Source organism: Acomys minous (genome assembly GCF_964271855.1).
Source record: "Acomys minous genome assembly, chromosome: 4".
Lineage (NCBI taxonomy): Eukaryota > Metazoa > Chordata > Mammalia > Rodentia > Muridae > Acomys > Acomys minous.
Window position 1 is genome coordinate 8709516 of NC_140486.1, and position 20484 is coordinate 8729999.

Genomic DNA, 20484 nt, shown 5'->3' on the forward strand with positions numbered 1-20484 from the left:
ATCTTCAGGTGCTGAGAGAAGCAGCAGCTGGTCTCAGCTGGATCAGAGCTGGGATGCATGATCAAGACAAGTAACTGCTCTGCAGGCCAGGAGCACAGAGAAGATGGCGGCTGAGTGAGAGCCAACTGAATGTAACCTCTGTTTCCGGGGTGGTCTGAATGTTTACATACATTGGGGGTTTACATACCCCCAACTGGTATGTTTATATGCTAACCCCAGTGCAGCTGTGACTGGAGAGGAGGCCTCTAAGGAAGTAATTAAAGGTAAATGAGTTCACGAGGGCAGCAAGCATCGTGATCCAGTAGGTCTGGTGTCCTCATAAGAGACAGAAGTTTGTTCCTTCCTCTGTGTGCACAGATATTTATATTATGATTCATAACAGTAGCAAAGTTAGTTATGAAGTAGCAACCAAAATAGCTTTATGGTTGGGGCCACCACAACTTGAGGAACTGTATTAAAGAGTTGCAGCATTAGGAAGGTTGAGAACCACCACTCCGATCCTTAGCCATGGTCAACTGTGGACTAAAAAAAGGAACTCCTCACCCTCCTTCCCGGCCTCCACCTTTCTGAACTGTAGCCACCCCAGCTGGCAAGCACTATAGGCTCTGAGTCTTGCAGAGATGCCACTCTGAAGGGATTAGCCTCAAAAAAAAAAAAAAAAGACCGAGGTTTCACTGCAGTCACCTGTTCTCTCATCTGCTTCCCGCCTGTTGAGCTTTCAGTGCCCCATGGGTAGTTGCTGGAATCCTTCAGTGGCTGACCAGTAGGAGCTGCAGTCCAGTCCTTGGTGGCTGGCATTCCCGCCTTCAATAAGGAAGTGCTGGCCAGGCACACAGGGCGCCTGAATGCTCTCAGACCAGCCTGCCACCCCTGCCTGAGCAGCAGCGAACTCAGGCACTGGTACAGTCCGTTTACCCTGAAATTCCTCCTTGCTCACAGCCTTCTCAGCGGCGCCTTGCTCTTCCTTCTCCATCTCCTCAGGATCCCTGCTGACATCAGGCATGACTGTCCACGGTGTTCATCACCGGACAAGCTCCTTTGCTGCATGAAATGGCAGCCGTGCAGAGAACGTGGTTACACAGAGAGATGGTAGGCAGACATGAACCACTTTTGGAAAGAGGCTGGAGGTCAGTCCTGGTAGCTCCTGGTAGTTTCCAGAAGGCTCCTTGGAGCTAGTTAATGAAGGTCCCAGGAATGAAGTGCCTTCCGTGGTCACAATAGCACAGGCCACACTGACACCAGCAGTAACTTAAAGGTGACATGACTCTACCAACCAGCAACAGCTTTCCCCAAGACCTTCAACACTGATGATGTTCACATATCGCTTTTCCTTTTGGAGATGTGCAGTTCCACATGGAAAGCAAGGTTGTACCACCTAAGTGTTCCCCTGTCACATGGAATTTGAGGACATTCTCCTCCACCTGCAGGAAACCAAGGCCCTGATTCCTTTGTTGGGAATCAAGAACTGCACATGGGACCATCACGGGCATGAATTCTGCTTGTTGCAGTGCTAGGAACTGTGCACAGTACCTCCATCATGGAGCTGCTGCACAGTACCTCCATCACGGTGCTGCTGCACAGTACCTCCATCACGGAGCTGCTGCACAGTACCTCCATCATGGTGCTGCTGCACAGTACCTCCATCACAGAGCTGCGTCACAACCCCAAACTTCAGTCTGTTTGGCAAGTGCATTAATTTGCAAATGTAGGCAAGACATTTGCTCCACTCCTGAGTCTTAATAATGGATCAGCTTACTAACAGAAGAAGCTGTCAACTTACCAGGTGCCTGGAGAGTGGCCACCACTACATACCATGGAAACATGAGACAGAGGTGCAGAGGCCTGCCTCAGTCCGTGAACAGCTTATCCAAGGTGGGCTTTTCCGTGTTGACCATCCACCTCTGAGTCTGTGTTCAGGGAGATGATGGGGAAGACCCAGATCCCTCCACGCCACCAGGTAAGATAAGAAACAAGAGGAAACTGAGGTAGACGGGTCCCCACCTCCCTAGGAAGCATGCTGCGGAAGTCTGAGCAAGAGTGGAAGGCTACTCGCTGAAGGGAAGCCTTGACATTTTGTGGTTGTGTCTGGGATGAGCTCAGCAGATGGCCTCAGCCGGAAATAGGAGGGTATCACACCTGACCCACTGTGCTGTTTTACACACTGAGGAAGAGTAGGACTGGGTCCCCTTGTGGGTTATTCACCCCAAAATTCAGATACAGATGTTTTCAACCCAGCATCTCAGGCCATGACCTTATTTCGAGGGGTTACCATATGTAATCCGTCAAGATGGGGTTGTACAGAAGTGAGGAGGGCCCCTCAGGCAGCGTGACTGGTGTTCTTATAACTAGGGGATATTTGAGACAGACATACACATGAGGAGACAACCTGTAATGAAAATGGAAAAGATAGGGTTAAGGGGCCTCAATGCAAGGATCACCAAAGACTGCCAGTAACCTCCAGAGCCAGGGGTGCAGGACAGACAGCCCACAGCCACAGATGGGACCCCAGAACCGTCACCTCAGGTTCACACCTCGAGAACGGTGCAGCCGAAAAGCCTCTGTTGCAGGCACCCGGTCTGTGGTAGTTTGCCCCAACAGCTCTAGCCACCACTTAAGGATGCAGAACTTGACAGCCTCGTGGGCCCAACACCTTGATTTCCCTTGAGGAGTGAAGACCTATACAATCAGTAAGGCAGAGCAGATTCCACTGTTCCTTCACCATGTTTATTTGCTTAGGCTAGTTAAGGCCCTGGAACCCTCAGCTCAAGGACCCTCCAGCCCTACAGCCATGTCCCACTGCAGGCTCTTTCAAATGCTGGGCAGATCTGAGTATTTCTACATGGAGAGGCTCCCAGGGCTCAGTATCTGTACTTTGTAGAGTAGTCCTTGGGAGACACCACCAGCCCCCGGCCTTTGCGGGCACCACGGTACACGGTCTCTATGATGTCCACCATCTCTTGCTTGTCCTCCATGGCCCAGTTGATCTTGTTGTTGTTGCCAGTGCCCAAGTCAATCATGATGTGTTTGTTTCTGAAAGAGAAAAGAGCAGTGGCGCTCAGAGAGAACTCCACAGGCCTGCTCGTCCCCCCGCTGCTCTGAGCACCTGGAATGCCGTTTAAAGGCACAGACTGTGCGTGGAAAGAGACCACAGTTCAAAACAAGATAAAAACAAACACTAAATGTCATTTTCTACAAGTGCAATGCAACAGTCACACACTCTTTCTGCCCTCCTCTGTATTTTCTGTGCATTCCTACTTTTTTTTTTTTTTTTTAATTTTTTGAGACAGGGTCTCTCAGCATGGCTCTGATTGTCCTGGAACTCACGCTATAGACCTGCCTGCCTCTACCTCCCGAGTGCTGGGCTGAGAGTATGCACCACTGTGCCCGGCAACTGCATATTCATATCTTAGACTATCCAGGCCAAAGACAGCTGTATCACTTGGAAAGACAAGCAGCTTTCCAGGGAGGTGCACTAATTTTCCTGAAAAAGCAACGTGTAACTCTATCATGCTTTGCTGACAGGGCTTTACCACAGGCTTTGTAACTGAGGTGAGACTGGTGACCCTCATGTCCTGCATGCTGTGACTGGGAAGCACAAACCCTTAGTCATGTGTCTTCCAGAGGACAGGCTTTTCCCTTAGGAACCTGTACTTGTACTTTTCTGAATACAGATATTAACCCTTGAATGCATGCATGAATTTTTCCAAATTTGCTAAGGCTCTATTTTTATTAGTTTAACTTTTCATTTCTACAGGATCACACATTTGGCTTCAACTATAGTCCAGGACCATGCTCTCCTGGTTCTGAGAACAGAGAAAAGGTGACTTTGACAAAATTCCCGCATCAAACATTTGCACTCTGGGCAGCATTCCATGGCCTCACTTAGCCCAGGAATGGGATGGGTACCCACTCTCCCCACCCACACCCACAGCAGTGATGCCGAGCACTGTGCCTTGCTCTGTGTACACTGGTGTTGAGTACACTGAAAATGGCTAGTGCTTTACACACCTGCCTGGTAGCGCTGTGTGGCTTAGACAGGTTTCAGTTGTGTCTCTACAAAGATTCTATAAAAACAGGAGCCTGGCTCCTCTTACTCTGTCCCAGTGTGCACTAGGGCATAAGTTGACTACTTTTGACCCTGGTTCTAGAACGTTGGCTCCCAGAAGAGAGAAATGTGTCTTCTTTCCTGAGTACATTATCTGTCTAGTGACCTCAAAGATGCCAACTGCGTCCTATCTACGCACCAACATTGTTTCCTGCAACCTCCTCCTTCCTTGCCCATCACTGCCTCTCTAAGTGACCCTCCTGTCCCACCTGAAGTGAGGACCTTGTTGCACGAAGAGGAAAAGGGACTTTGGTTGTACACAGGGAACACTGTGTCCCACAGCTGTACGAAAAGGAGAACTTGTCAGCAATGAACTTGTATATTTAGCAGAAGAGACTTTCAAAAAGGAAGCGCTGTCTGCTTTCTCACTGTCAGTAAAAGGAGCAGAGATGAATGCGCACAGGACTGTTAATGAGAAGATTAAATTCCCAGCTCTCCAGGTAATGAGATGCTGAAGGCCTGGACTGATCACAGGTCAGCGCACTCAGACACAGGAGACAGCAGAGGGTGTGTCTCCCAAGGGTGGCCCTCCCAACCTCTAGGAGGCATCCGAAGCAGGAACACCATTTCCTCTTGCTCATAGGAAGTCACCCAGCAGAGAATACCTCCTTTGTTCAACTTATGCCCTCAAATTGTAAAGGACAGAGAGGGCTGTGGAGAGCAGAGAATGTCCCCATTGTGGCTCCAAGAGGTAGGTTGACTTGTTCAGTTACAAACACCAATCGTGAAAGGGACTTGGTCAGATCCCTTCCCAGAGGGAGCACCCAGCTAGGGGGCGGTACCAGGCCGTACTACCTCTAGATTGCAGGGGTGGGGGCAGGGGTTGTGGGTGGGTGGGGTTGGAGATGGAGAAGAGGAGGACCTCTGTTTCTGGCTAATCGCTCTGAGCCAGGACTGCTGCAGGTGTCACTTAAGTCTCAGCTACACAGGTAACGGAGCTGATCCTGGAGCTGTGGGGGTCACTCTGCAGACCTCAGACCACGCTGACTTGGATGATCTGGACCATAAGGACTGCTGGTTCCTGGAGTGGGATCTCAAAGGTCCTTGGAAACCTTGGAGAGGGTCCTGCTTTGTTTATGGGAAGGACAGTCTCAAGGAGTAATAGGCAAAATCCTAAGTAAAAAACTCCCTGTGCCCCACGACTGCAGCCGAGACACTCACAGAACATCAGACATGAACCAAGCTCCTCAGCAGCTGGATTCAAACAGATTATCCTGGATTACCAACCCCCACACGGTCAGCCTAACCCTCCTCCCTCTAAGAGACAGAACAGGGAGTCAGAGGATTGTGTAAAAGGATTCACTGGGACAGACGGCTGCGGCCTTATTCAGGTAGAGGAGCCTTTGAGAGCAGAGTAGCTCCCACTCAGACACCCAGAAGGGACGCAGCAATTATGCAGCCCACAGGTCACCTGAGACCCTGGCAGGAAGCCAGCTAGCTGCGTGGACACTGTACCTGCAGGGCTGGGAGTTCATAAATGAGAGCTGATTTACCCTAAGTCTGTGTATAGGATAAAACACAAGACCCTGCTTATGAATTTGGATACAACTTGTGGAGTTCTATGACTACACAGCCACTTCTTTAGCAATCACAGGAAAACTTCTGCTGAGCCAATGCCAAGTGCAGGTGTCTTTCCAGATCTCCAGCGGGATGTTTGAGCTGATGAAGCAATCTTGACTTGTACAAAGTAAAGTACTTACTTTCAGGTTTTCTTCTTGGTTTTTAATCAAAGGACACTACAAATAAAGTCAATGATAATTTTTAACAAGTGAAGTTGTATTCTAAATGGTTTGTTCATCGGATGATTTTATAAAGGTCGGAAAGGATATTTTCCATTTAATTATACTTCACACCAGTTTCTGGACAGTGTTTCAGATGGGTAGTTTGTTACTCAGTGAATGTTAAAACTGGAATTGCTACTTTAAAATAACCATTTAAAAGACTCACATTGACTGTCTTGTGGTAAAACTGCACAGCTGCCGTCCTTCCTAACAAAAGAGTCTGTCCCATCAAGCTTCCAAACCAGTAATACCCCATTGACAGAACAACCCTAAGAGAGCATACCCCATTGACGGACAACCCTAAGAGAGCATATCCCATTTAGGGAACAACCCTAAGAGAGCGTACCTGAAGAAGAACATGACAGTGCACAAACCAGTAATATCCCATTTAGGGAACAACCCTAAGAGAGCGTACCTGAAGAAGAACATGACAGTGCAGGGGTCGTACAACTCATACATCTTGTTGAAGTCGGGGACTTCTGTAATATCCACAAGATAAATAACTGCGAAGTTCTTAACCTAGAAAGAGATTTTAAAAACTAAGATAAAAGATCAGACTGGCTTTCATCTTATACAAGTAAAGAAAAAAAGAAAAAGAAAAAAGACTGTGTAACTGAGCATTTTTAAAAACCAGTTGTTATTAAGTATTTGCTCCACAGAGGTGACAGAAGAAAACCACACAGTGTTGCCACAGTTCTGACAGCTCCAAGTCCCTTACAAACCAAACTTGTCTCAGTCGCCAAGTTAATGAAGTCCTGCAGAAAATGTCCGCAGCCCTCTCACTCCCCTACCAGTAAGCCAGACATTTTGTAAGCTCATACTCTGACAAACACTCACTGCATGCGCTGACTATGTGCGTCAAGCCCCGCCACCCGTTCTCCGTTGCTTTGCTTCAATGCGTGCAAACGCTGTTACTATCCCATGTGGCAAACTTTATCATTTAGAATTTTTTCTATAATTTTCAAGTCCAAATTCATCAGTTTAGGAAAAAAAATTTTTTAATGAGACTAAAATCACCTTACGTCCCAGTCAGTGGCAACTGCTACATGACAGCCACTGGGAGCACAGGGACTGGAGATGTGTATACCAACTGAAGACACCAGTGACAGCTCACCAGTACCAGGAGTGGCACCAACCGATGTACTTTCCTGTTTTCCGTTCTTCCTTGAAAAAGGATTAAATTTATTACCCGGGTAAGTGTGCAGATGCGGGGTGTGCACAGCATGCATGAGGTCAGAGGACAACTTTAGAGTCCCTCACTCTCCTTTCAGCTGAGGTGTGGTGAGGATTGAACTCGGGTCAGCAGGCTTATGTGGCAGTTGTTTTTACCTGCTACCGAGCCATCTTGCCGTACACGCACCCTGCTTATTCCTTGACATATTAAGTTCACAAGAACCTCAGCAGGTTGTCCTCAGAGAGGAAGTCACTAGCTGGCACAAGGTCACACAAGACTGTATCTCCAAGGACTCCATCTTCTTTCCTAATTTATTTCAATATCCCTGAGGTGTCAAGACTGTTGACTCATCAGTTTCCTTGACTGAAGAGTAGAGATTGCTCAACAGGTAAGAGCTCTTGCCATCAAGCCTGACAACCTCGGGACAAGGTTACATCACACACACACACACACACACACACACACACACACACACGGCCTGTTCATGTTGGGTTTGTATGAGATAGGATCTTATTATACAGGCCAGGATGACGTCACATTTGCTGTGGCCCAGGGCGACCTTGAAGTTGTGCTCCTTCCGCTTCAGCCTCTTAGCATGGGGACTACAGGTGTGTACCAATCTCACCTCGCCTCAATACCTCGCTGCTTTTTTTTCCTTTTGTGGCACCGAACCCAGGGCCTCATACCTACTAGGCAAGCATACTACCACTGAATTTTCTCTCTAGTCTTTTGTATTTTGAAAGAGGGATTCACTATTATGCCATGCCCTTTATTTCTTAAAGGGCTGGGCATATAACCTAGTGATAGTGTTTGCTACATGCGCAAAGCCCTAGTTTCAATCCCGTGTCCTCCCCCCACGCCACCTGAAAAACAAATAGAACAAACTCTCACCATATCGGCTGAGGCATGTAGGCCAACGACACACTTGCAGAGCACACGCAACACCCTGGAGTGGATTCCCATAGGACAACAACAACAAACCCAAGAAATTCAGTTTAGAAAACTTATAGTGAATTACATGGGATCTGGGATCTGCTTGCAATGATACAGTATGAAGGCAAGCTAGAGCGCCACACTGACAGTGTGACAGGCATTCGCTGAACTCTATTGTATTGTTTTGGAAATTAGCAAGGAAATTAAACCTACCACCATAAAGTGAGTTTATGCTTAACAAGGACTCTACTTGTCTTCAGCTTTAGTGGAAATCTTAAAAACATGGCTCATGGTGCACTGTGCATGTGTGTGCTCTGTTACATGTCTTGGCACGTAAGCAATATATGCCATGTACATGTCATGATGCATGACAGATGTGTGTACATTATGGTGCACAAGGGATGTTTTTGTTTATATTAATCAATATCAACATTGCACCCTTACACATCATGCACATCTTAGTTGGATCTCACTCACTAAACACATATTTCTGAAACTCTGCTTTCCCACCGAATCCATATTGAAACCTTTAGCCAGGTCACCAGGTAGTAGCTTTCATAGTAAACACATTCTAGTTTGATTTTATTTAAATATAAAATAGCTCACTACAGAAGTTGAGCCCAAGGAATCATCATCAGACTAGGGATGGAGGCTATGTTCCGTTTTCCTTACAACTTGCTCAGGATCTAACACACGCAGTTAAGTATCAACCACCAAACCATTTAAATACGGGGCATTTAGTTAGAGGCCAGGGAGATGGCACCTGACTAAACACCAACCTGTTTGAAGACACAAATTTTTCCTCTGGCTTCGAACGTAGTCTGGCCCATCATCATCAGATGAAGACTGCAGGTCACACACAGAATGCAAGGACTTGTATCAACGTATCAGGGCAGACTGGCTCACAGTGCTCTCAGTGGCTAAGAACCACCACCCGCAAGGAACTCCTTCCTCATGAATTCTAATTCTCTCAGCAGTCCTGGAGATCTTGTGTTTCACAAAGAATCTAAGGCTCAAAATGATTCTGTGGCACCAGACCCCATGGAAAACAGCAGAACTGAAAGAGAACCCAGACCTGTCCCAAATGCCTCTGGATGAGATTTCCTGAGCTGAGTCATGAAGAAACTCTTCCACCTGAAGAGGTAAAGAGAACTCTACCTATAAAGACAAAGCCACAGCCAGGTAGTGGTGGTGCAGGTAGTGGTGATGGTGCATGCCTTCAACCTCAGCATACAGGTGGCAGAGGCAGGTAGATCTCTTGAGTACAAGACCAGCCTGGTCTACACAGTGAGTGCCAGGACAGCCAGGGCTGTTACAAAGAGAAACCCTTTCTCAAAAACAAAACAAAAAAGACACTAGAGAGCAGCCAAATCCCATTATCTCCTGGATGTGAAAGCCAAATAGAATCTCTCCCTAGCCGGCCAATCTGCAAGGGTCGTATACACAGGGTCATATAACAGGCAAGGCTTGGGAGGTACCTAAGCGCTCAGCGAGGACAAAAGAGCCCTGAATAAACTAAGCACGCGGACAGCAGGGCTCTAAGGTAGTGCATGGCATGAACCGGAGGCTGGGCTGGGGAAGACCACATCCGTTTGCCCCCAGCTGGTGCTGATACTGGGGCTTCAGTGTCAGTGTAGAAGCTCTGTCCAGGAGACTGCATGAAAGAGCTGGTCACAGCACAACAGGAAATGCAGGCTCGGCAATCAACCACAGTGAGGGAGCCAACGCTTAGCCGGTGTGAGGCTGGCATTGGAATCTCTAACACCAAAACCCAACTAATAAAGAGGCAATTGTATTGCGGTCACTGAAAACTGAATTCAGACACCCTAAAAAGCTGTGACTGACTCCCGGGCAGTGACAGACAACAGTGCAGGACAGGGGAAAGCTGCATACAAAACTCTTGAGGGAGAGCATTAACAAGGCAATGAAGTCCTTGGGGCACAAGAGAGGAAGGGAGAAAAGTGTGATAGGGAACTGTCTCTTCAGCCTAACAGCCAACCCGGATCTGCTGTTTTCCCCATGGACCAGAGGGCACTGAGATGAGGTGAGATGAGGGGCTGAAGTAAAATCATTCACAAATCAAAGCTCTAGTTTCCTGGCAAGAGGTTTTGGGTTTTGGTTTTTTTCTTTTCTTTAAGACAAGGTCTTATTGTGTAGTCCCAGATCTTGGTAGGTAGATCAGATTTGCTTAGAAATCTGCCTAGGTCTAGCTCCAGGGTGCTGGGGTCAAAGGGCTATGTCACCACACCGCTTAATCTACCCAATTTTAATGGCCTGTCAACATCTTTAGTGAAGTAAGCAGAAATACTCTACATTTCATATGCTACAGCAAAGCTAAAATTAGAGCATATTATCAATAATGAAAAGACTAACTTGTGTTCTACAAAATTAACTGCCAATCCAATGACTGGTCAGAGCCGCTGTCAAGAGTGGGGATTAGATTATTTAGAGCCAACAAGACTCTCCAGTCCCCCAAATATGGAAACTGGTAAGAGGAACCATGTCCTCTCAAAACTGAAAACCTCACCTGTTTTATAAATAAGCAAACATATGGTCTAATCCAACAACCTCACACACTAGATGCTGGTCTACAGTAACTTTAAAAAGGCCTTCTTCCCTGCTCTCCACTGAATAAGGAAATGGCAGGTCACCCAGAAGTGGACATGTATACTAAGTGACATCGCAATTCCTTATATCTCCCTTCGCATCTTCAGATCAACCCAAAGGCCCCAAGAGTGGAGCCCGCCCCCTCTGCTGAGACCAAACGACACACCAGGTAAGGACTAACCAGTGAATTCTCACATCAACGTGTCTTCCTTTTTTAGTATTTTTATTTTTCCAGGTTAGAGACAGCCAATTTAGTTTCTGCTTGTGTAGAAGTCCAATACCCATCACGTTCTCCCACTGGGAAAGGGAGCATTCTTCTTCAGCAAGAGACAGGGAGGGAAAGGGCAGTTTCCAGAGAAAGCAAAAGGAAGTAGCTTCCACCAGCTAAGGACAGAGGGCATGAAGACTAACTTGCTAGTCCTGCCTACTCCAAGAAAAAAACTCCAGAAAAACAACGGCAACCGCTAAAAGCTGGGGTGTCTTCTCCAGGTGTACCCACTTCGTGCTTGGCATTCTAGGCAGAAACTTGCAAGATACACACATCGGTGCAGTACAAAACAGAGTATAATGGCAGCATGGAAGAAGCCAAGAAAGGTGCTGCCGTGGCAGTCAGCTTCCATGGCTCCTGCACAGCAGGTCCTGTGAGTGGATGTGCCTTCATGACCACACAGGGAAGTTATGTGGAGGGGTGCTGCCATTGGGGTCACTGTGAGAGGACCCCAGAGCAGGCACTGCAAAGCACAGCCAGAGTTTCCAAGAAAAAATGAGGCTAAAAGAGGACAAGGAGCCGTAATGTTCAAGCAGACTCTAGGAGGTAGACTCCAAATCCTGCAAGCTGTCGTGGACATCAGTGCTGTCTTTGTCATCACCGCTACTGTCATCTTCGTCCAGGTTCTCCTGCTGACAGGTCTCCTCAGAACCAGGAAGTGTGCTGCCCTGACTCTCCTTGGAACCCAGAACCACGTATCTGCCCTTCTTCAGCACCATCTGCCGTCTCAGCTCATCTGCCATCTGTGAGAGATCCCGCTTCATGGCGTACGCATCTTCTCCATCTGCATAGTACTTGGGCTCCACCTCACTAACCTGGAAGTTCAGGGTGTTGGAATACAGGTGCAAGGCTGCCCGGTTGCTCTTCCTGACATGCAGGGACACATACTTAGCACTGAAATTCTCAATCATGGCCCGAGAGGCCTGGTCCATCAGCTTCTGGGCCAGGCCAAGGCGCCGGTGGGAGCGCTTCACAGCCAGTGAGGTGATGTGCCCATGAGGGGCATCATCAGGATCCTCCTCCATCTTGGCCAGGACATACCCCACAATCTTCCCATCCTCATCCTCAGCAATGTAGGAGAGCTGGGGCCAAGAGAGGCCATGATAGAAATAGTACTTCATCTGGTAGTTCTCAGGAAGGCAAAGGAGGTTGCAGTGTTGCATGTTCATCAGGTCATCTGGCCGAGCACGGCGGATGTTCATATTGGCAGCAGATAGGCCTGTCAGACTCCAGAGAACCAGAGAGGATGCCACGGAGCACAGGCGACACCAACACTGTTTGCCTCGAGGAATTGACACAAAGGTGTATTTCAAAACTCAAGAAACACAGCACTGTCAATCACAATGTATCTCTGAAGAATCTGGATTAACAGTCCTGGTTATAGAGCCTCAATGTGACCACATAATCTTTACTTTATGCTCGTACTTTGAGAGGCTCTTATCCAACCAGATCTTGGGAGCAGGGTCTGGGCAAAGACTGAAATCCTTCTCATGGGACTGGGCTCTCTGCAGACTATGTGTGTGGCAGTTAGGTGAGAAAGCACTGGCACAGCATTAGGTGTCCCTGGCCCTGCTAACTCCCAAGCCTCTGGGGTGCTATCTGCAGATGCTGTGTGTACAAAGGATCTAAGGCAGGGGCTGCCTGGACTCCGGCTCATGCTTGCATGTGGGCTAAAATATAAGTCAGCAGCTCGGCTACCCCTGCTATTATCCACCTGCCTGGTGTATTTGTTTCCCACAAGTTATGAACTTTAAAAAGCATGGGCAACATTTGTATGTGCTTCCCAGCAAGCATGTTATCTGTCTGAGCCAGGGAACTCTCACATCCCGACACTTGCCAACTACACTTTTCCGACTTGTAGAAACCTTTACATTAGCCTGTCCAGTCCCACAACAGCTTTACTACTCCCTTGTCACCAAGAAGCACCAGCTGGAAGAGGTTGCCCAACCAGTTCGTTGAAGTGCCTGGTTGGAGCCTGCATACTGTTAGCACCAGGCCCACACCCACTGTCAGCTACAGGGCCATTCCTAACCCACAAGCTTGTGTCTGGGACTCCTCACCAAGCTGAGCGCTGACTTCCAAAGACCAAACTCAATCCCTGCTGTCATATACAAGACAGCCTCCCTATTACTCTTTAACTATTGTCTTGTGTAGTTTTCTAAAATCTTATCATGTGCGCATCTGTATGCATAATCTGTGTACATATAGTACATACATGACATGGCATATGTGTGGTGGCCAAAGAACAACTGTGGACTTGGTTCTTTCCTTGACCTTGACGTGGGTTCCCGTGTAATGCCGCCGTCAGCTAAGCCATCTCAGCAGCCACAATACAGGAGTTTCTTTCAGAACATACCATCACATGTCAATATATCTCTGAAGACATTAAATTCCATCTGTATGGGCTTTTTAATACATAAAAACTGTCACTATTCTTACATGCCACAGTATGAACAGAATACTGGTCCCTAAAGTTCCTTTGTGACTAAGTATATTACCCCCTAATGGGAAAAGATCACAGGTACATGAAATAGGCTCTCTTCAAAGCTGCATGAAACGATTTTACAGAGAATGTGCCCCGTAAGCCCCAGAGCCTTAAGTGTATCTGCTCCCTACCACTCTCTTTCTTAAATATTTAACTCAGAACACTCCAGCGTCAGGTGGAGCGTGCACTGCAAGAGGCAGCAGCACACTGGCTAATGCAACACAGTCCAGGAGAAACGGGGCACTCATGTCCAGCCTCAACACACACAACTTTTACTCACTTTAAAACAGCTGCGATATCCAAACAGGACTCATACAAGAAGAGGAAGATCTCCCATTATCTTCCATTTCTGCGAAGGGAGATTTTTAAATAGTTATACTGTTCTTTATACTAAAATCTTTAAAATTTTTCTGTTTCCCCAGTTTCCAGAATTATGAATGTATATTTTGCCATTATACTTAGAAAGCAAAACTTTAAGTCTTTCTAATGCATTTCAAATTTACATGTTTAATAACTATGTTAAAACATAGTATTAAAGTTTATTAAGGGCATGGAAGAGATTGCTCAGTGGTTAAAGAGCTTGCAGGGCCCAAGTTCAGACCCAAGAACCCACATAAATACCAAGAAGGCATGCTGCCTGCCTGTAACGCGAGTCTTGGAAGATGGAAAGACAGGAGAGCCTTAGGGCAAGCTGGCGGGCAAGACGAGCCTTATTGGTGACCCTGCCTCAAGGAATAACAAGGCAGAAGAGGGACAGAGGATGACTGCTACAGGGCACCTGCCTAGCATGCCACACCACAAAGTTTTATATAGGAAGTGAGGAGGTTATTGAGAATGCCATCAAGGGCTGGAGAGATGGCTCAGAGGTTAAGAGCACTGGCTGCTCTTCCAAGGATCCTGAGTTCAATTCCTAGCAACCACATGATGGCTCACAACCATCTGTAATGAGATCTGGTACCCTCTGCTGGTATACAGGTGTTACATGCAGACAGAGCACTGTATACATAATAAATAAATAAATCTTTATTTTTAAAAAAAGGATGCAATCAAACTTTTGGACGAAAGAAAGAACAATTTAAAAGATTTAAGAAAATATTTTTAAAGGAGACTAATTAATGGGCCCAATACCAAAACAGAATGTATGCCTAGTAAGATGACAGGCACCAATTGCACCTGACACAAGACAACGAGAAAAGAGGGCAAGCGTGGCAACATCTTAACTTCTACTTAGGTGGGAAAAGCCAAGGGGCTCACACCTAGCCATCCTGACAGGAAACGGAACCTGACAACACTCATGCCACCTTCAGGTTAGGACAGAGAAAACCAGCTGTCCCCATCCAACGCAGACTCAGCAGAGTGAACTCACTTCAGTTGAGTTTCAGCATCTGCCTTTGTCTAAGGGACCCAATACCACTTCATTCTTACCTCTTTCCCCTGACTGGCATGGGAGAAAAATGCTGCCCATCTTACTGCTAGCCACACATTCAGGGCTTCATAGTCCCAGAGTGCAAACTGAGAAGTAGGCCCTGAGCCTCATCCCGAGGGGTTCCTTAACTCCCTGGGGGCCTCTTTAACAAGGCTTTCTGGGCCTCAGCCTAGACCAACAGGACTCTTGAGTCACTTAGAAGCACCCTCAAACGCACCTGTGATAACTGCGTGTTGGAACTCCCTCCAACTGTTCTCTCCTAAATATGAAACCAGAAAGCAACCAACCGACAGAAAGGCTTTGCTAAGCATACACATTCCTATGTTTTACTCCAGACAACTTCTTTGGTGTGGTGACAGTGGTCCAGCGGTAGGGCACCTGCCTGCCATGCCCAAGGCCCTGGTTTCAATTACAGCAGAAGTAAACAAAGTGATAATCCTATAGGAGTCATTTGAAAGAGAATTACTTTAAGCCAGCTTCCATTAGCATCTATGAGAGAAAAATAGTTTCAGCACTTTTTTTCTTTTCTTGTTTTTCAAGACAGGGTTTCTCTGTGTACCCCTGGCTGTCCTGGAATTCACTCTATAGACTAGGTTGGCCTCAAACTTAAGAGATCCGCCTGCCTCTGCCTCCTGAGTGCTGGGACTAAAGGCCGTTACCATGGCAGGCCTAGTGTTTATTCTTCTTTAAAACAAACTTTCAGGCTAGGCACAGAGGCAAACATCTTTAATCCTAGCACCTGGGAGGTGGAGGCCAAAGCAGGTAGATGTCTGTGAGGTCTACACAGGTTCCAGAGCTACATAGGGAGGTCCTGTCTGAAACAAACAAATAAGACAGTCAGGTGGTGCACACATTTAATCCCAGAACTTAGGAGACAGAAGCAAGCAGATCTCTGTGAGTTTGAGGCCAGCCTGGACTACAGATTGAGTTCCAGGACAGCCAAGGCTACACAGAGAAACACTATCTAGAGAAGAAAAAAAGAAAAGGGGGAAAAAAAAAGAGGAAAGAGAAAAGAATATTCAAATTACTTATGGAATAGTAACATTCAGTATTTTATTACTTTACTGTCTTTGCCATTTGCCTTGTTATAATTACGGAAACTTAGTAAGTTTTCCTAACACTGCCAAAAGGAATTCACAGAAAGAGAATAACCTCTTGATCATGTAATAGTGCCTGATAATTGCACTTCTATTGTCAATAAATAGGCACTGCCACCCATAAATAAGAAAATTAGGAACATCAATTCTACCCAAACATAGCTATAAGTTTTCTCCTAACACCTTTTTTATTGAATAACTGCAAGCTATAAATGAAATAATTTACAAAGTGCTTTGAGGTTAAGGCACGGAGAAACAAAGAAAAATCAAGGCCAGCCTGGGCTACCTAATAAGTTCCCTTTCCCTCTTCTCAAAAGAAAAAAAAAAAAAAAAGAAACGCCAACACTCCCAACAGAACTTGCAAATTCTGTTCACTGTACACACAATACAATAACTTTTTTTTTTTGGACTGGGTCTTACATAGTCCTGCCTGGCTTGGAACTCAGCTACCAGAGTGGGGAGATTAAATTCGTGTGCCACCGCATCTGGCTCTCGTAAATTCTTTTAAATAACACTTATCAGGGTCCACAATGGTGCTCACCTGTAATCGCAGCGCTCTGCCGGGCTGAGGCGGAAAGATAACGAGTTCAAGGTCCGTCTCCATTACATACCAGACCTGTCCCAGCAAAATCCTCTTCCCCAATCATCACAGCAGCAAAATTCATCATCCCAATTAGTCACTTATTTTAGGAGGCAGATCATAGGTCTCTTAAATCTTTAAGAAACTTTGACCCGTACGAGTACATGAACTCTGTCTCTGTCTCTCATCCCACATCAAAACTGAACTGCAGAGCCCAGCAGGGCGAGCAGTGCACACGCGTTACCTTTTCTGCGATGTTGTACAGAACCTCATCCATCTTCATGCAAGTGGGGTCCCAATCGTGTCCGAAACGAATGACGACCACGCGGTCCTCCTCGGAAAGGATGGCCTGGTCTACTTGCCAGCCATTGTGCAGATGCGGAAGCATGTACGACATCCTGAGCAGACCTGCGCGGCCGGACGCCGCGAGCTGCCTGTGGGTGCAAAGAGCTGTGAGGTCGCTTCCCCACCCGGACCCGAGACCCCGACCCGCACCCCCAGAGTCTCTGCCCAGGGCGCCACTGCAAGCCGCGCAGGCCACCGCCGCCGCCACCCCTCCACGGTAGCCCAGGGCCGAAGTCCACGCAGGGCCTCGGCTCGCACCAGGACCACATCCCGTACCCCCATCTCCACGGGAACCATACCCCGGCGGCCCCAGCCCCCACGGGGCCACACCGGGCGACCTCTAACCTCGTGTGAGCCCACGCGGCCCGACCACCGCGTCCGTCTCGCAGTCCCAGCGTCTGCCGCGCCCAGACGCGCCGACGTCTCCCGCCCCGCCCCGCCCCAGCGCTGCTGCGCAGGCGCACGCACGCCCTACACGCATGCGCGAAGGAGACGCGGTCGGGCCTGAGTCTCCTAGTCGCCACCAGGCGGTCTGTGCTTGAGCGTCCCCTGCGGGTTACACTGGGACCAAGCGAGTAGTCAGCTAATGCATCACGGCAGCCTTCTTGGCGGCCGGTTCCTCTGCAGAGGAATGCCCGAGCCTAATCTCGGTCCAGGTCTCGTTAGAAAGTGCTCCAAAGCAACGCTGAGATCCAAACGCATCTAGCATTGTGTGTGTTTGGGTTGGGGGTCGGGGGGATGGGGAGGTGGGAGGTTACTTCTATTTTTTTTTAAATTTATTTATTTATTATTATGTATACAATGCTCTGCCCGCATGTGCACCTGCAGGCCAGAAGAGGGCATCAAATCACATCATAGATGGTTGTGAGCCACCATGTGGTTGCTGGGAATTGAACTCAGGACCTCTGGAAGAGCAGACAGTGCTCTTAACCGCTGAGACATCTCTCCAGCCCTACTTCTATTTTTATTGTGCTGAGAAATGCGACAAGTCTTTGGCCACACTTCAGCCATGCTCCTCATCTCTTCCATAGGCCTATCTGCGTTCTTGTGTAAAAACCTTTTCAGCGCCATCAGACACTCCTGAATATGACCAAATGTTTGCTCCTCCGCCTTACCCTGGAGGTCAGATCTCTTCAGCCATTAACTGCCTTCTAATTTCTCTTTCACAGATCTTTCTCTCTTCCCCCATAGTATACCGCAGATGGTAGCTGAACTCATGTTCCTCCCACAAGACCGTGTCACGGTGTTCCCAAACTGTCATCTTAAGCTTTTCCAAGTAGGCTTGCTTTCCTTTTCCTTCACCTCTATCTATGTGTGTGTATAAGTTTGCCACTTTAGCCATCTAATGGCATTAAGTACAAACACACGTGTGTTATATACATATCCACTAGCCATCTGTGAAAGTACGTGTTATTCTTCTGTGTCAGTTGTTATCTGTGACGGTTACCGCCTCTTTCTGCTGACCTAGGCCTAGTCCTGGAAGCGTTCAGCGTCTGTGACTTACTGCTTAATAAGCTCACCCTTATTCTTTCTGAGCTCTAGGCTGGCTGGTTCAATTCAGCTGTTCTCGCTCAAACTCTTCTCCCAGCTGACTTACTCAATCTGGCCTCTCCTTCGCCCAGAATTGCTCTGCTTGGCCTCCAACTAACTCAGCAATGTGCTCTAATCTTCTGGCTTCTTACTTTCCAGTTTGTTCCATCTTCACCTGAGTTCTGTCTCTGAAACCTATCTCTCTATTACTGTCCTGGTAAAATTGCCTCTTAAGTAGCTTCCCTTTCCTCTCACTTCTCCTGAGAGTTGGGAGTATCCTATTCTGTCAAATCTTCTCTGATTTTGTTGCTTTCTTTTGCCACTCAATTAGACATGACTTTCAAACATGGGTACATACTTCTACAAATTAACTTTACCTTAATTGTTTGGGATTAAAGGTGTGTACCACCATGCCTGGATTTAAACTTTTCTTTACCAGAAACTTGCTCTATACCAGGCTGGCCTTGAGCTCAGATCCGCTTCCCTGTCTCCTGAATTAAAGGCGTGTTTGTGTTCCAGCTGGTTCACATGGACCTAGACAGTCTTTGGATGTGATCTCTTGCCAGAGCAGCCACGTTCTGAATTAACATTCCTCTAGACCCATCTCCTGATAAAATTTAGAAACTGAAAAAAGGGGCTAGAGAGATGGCTCTGAGAGGAAAGCACTTTTTGCTTGTAGGCATAAGGTTATTGTGCAATTCAAATGTTGGTTTCTGTATCCCCCCATATCTAGTTGCAAGCCTTGTGAGAATCTCCTGTCTCATTGTTGTATGAACTCTGCTCCCCAATTGTCCCCTGATATGCCAATAAAGCAGCTTATATGTAGTTGCTGAGCAGGGGGAGAATAGGGCTGGACTTCCTGTCAGCCAGTGTGGAGGAGTTAGAGGAGGAAGTAGGGGATTCAGTGAGGGAATTGAGCCAGGGGCAGATATCCAGGAGGGACCAGGAGAGAGAGCTCAGCAAGGAAAGCTACAAAGTGCAAGTATTGCTGTGATGCATGCTAGGAGGAAGCCAAGTTAGCCTAGAGAGTAATAGCTGCTCAGCTATTATGTGGTGAAGCTTATTTTAAAAAAAAAAAGTAGGCTGGGTGGTGGTGGCTCACGACTTTAATCCCAGCACTTGGGAGGCAGAGGCAGGCAGATCGCTGTGAGTTCAAGGCCAGCCTGGTCTACAAAGTTAGTCTAGGACAGGCTACACAGAGAACAACAACAGCAAAAAAGTATAAAAAGAGTCTCAATGATTTGTGTGATAACTAGATTAAAAGAGAAACTAAGAAACAAACACAATTTATAAACCTAATCTTAACATTCTGGTACCAAGCATGGGGCCCAAACCCACAACCCTTAGATTCAGAGACCCATGCTCTACCAACTGAGCTAGCTGGACATTTTCATGTCAGAGGCTTCTAACTGCAGCTTATCCTATGACATTGGCATGATGCTCGAGCCAATACCACCTGTCTCTCATATCCATTCATCTATCTATTGGGGCTTCTCATGCTTTTAATGGTTTAATTGCTCCCTTAAATTAAGTATTTGCATTTTCTTTCTTTTGTTGTTGTTTTGTTTTGTTTTTCTGAGACAGGGTTTCTCTGTGTAGCCCTCGCTGTCCTGGACACGCTTTGTAGATGAGGCTGGCCTTGAACTCACAGAGACCACCTATCTCTGCCTCCTGAGTGCTGCCTCCCATGTGATAGCATGGCCTGGCCAGTATTTTGCATTTTCAAATGCCAAGATCTCTATCAACACCTGTCTGGTTTACAGCCGAAGCCAATCTCAGAAATGATTCAGTAAAGACTTCTAGATGGCCTTGTATGACCTTACTGACTGAAGTGGATTTTATCCTCTAGTCCTCTACCATATCTCAAGCTTGTTCAATTATGACATTATCAGATTGGATTTGTTCTTATAGGTCAGCATAACGCCCTTTACCAAGCAGTTGGTCTTTAGCAACATTTATCCCCCTGGCTATATATATTGCATTGGTCTGTTTTCATGGCTTTGTGCCTCCACCATGACAACCATTGTAATGGTTGACCAGTTTCTAGCACAGCTGACACCAATCCCTTCCAATCTTGGAGAATAACTCTATGCAGTGTAGCCCAGTTCCTTAGTATTTCTTTAATGAATGGAGAGTGCAACATACAACACAAC

At 47.1% G+C, this 20484-nt stretch overlaps 2 protein-coding genes across 6 annotated transcripts; both read right to left on the reverse strand.

Moving 5' to 3' along the window:
- Window positions 1–2702: 2702 nt before the first annotated feature.
- Window positions 2703–17238, reverse strand: TXNL4A (thioredoxin like 4A). Of its 5 annotated transcripts, none has more exons than XM_084779719.1 (4): window positions 17147–17238; window positions 16701–16890; window positions 6302–6405; window positions 2703–3030 (listed from the first exon to the last, which is right to left on the reverse strand). In XM_084779719.1, exons 2-4 carry the CDS (start codon window positions 16851–16853, stop codon window positions 2859–2861), a joined length of 429 nt encoding a protein of 142 aa, XP_084635845.1. In that variant the 5' UTR covers window positions 16854–16890; window positions 17147–17238; the 3' UTR covers window positions 2703–2858. The 5 variants fall into 5 exon arrangements, with proteins under 5 accessions (XP_084635845.1, XP_084635846.1, XP_084635847.1 ...); XM_084779720.1 differs by having other exon boundaries at window positions 17101–17227; XM_084779723.1 differs by lacking the exon at window positions 2703–3030 and adding an exon at window positions 13634–13702.
- Window positions 10807–12070, reverse strand: LOC311596378 (N-alpha-acetyltransferase 11-like; the record flags this gene model as incomplete). The annotated part of the gene is made up of 1 exon (XM_084779718.1): window positions 10807–12070. The coding sequence occupies one exon, from the start codon at window positions 12068–12070 to the stop codon at window positions 11408–11410; it is 663 nt and encodes a 220-aa protein (XP_084635844.1). The 3' UTR covers window positions 10807–11407.
- Window positions 17239–20484: the final 3246 nt, after the last annotated feature.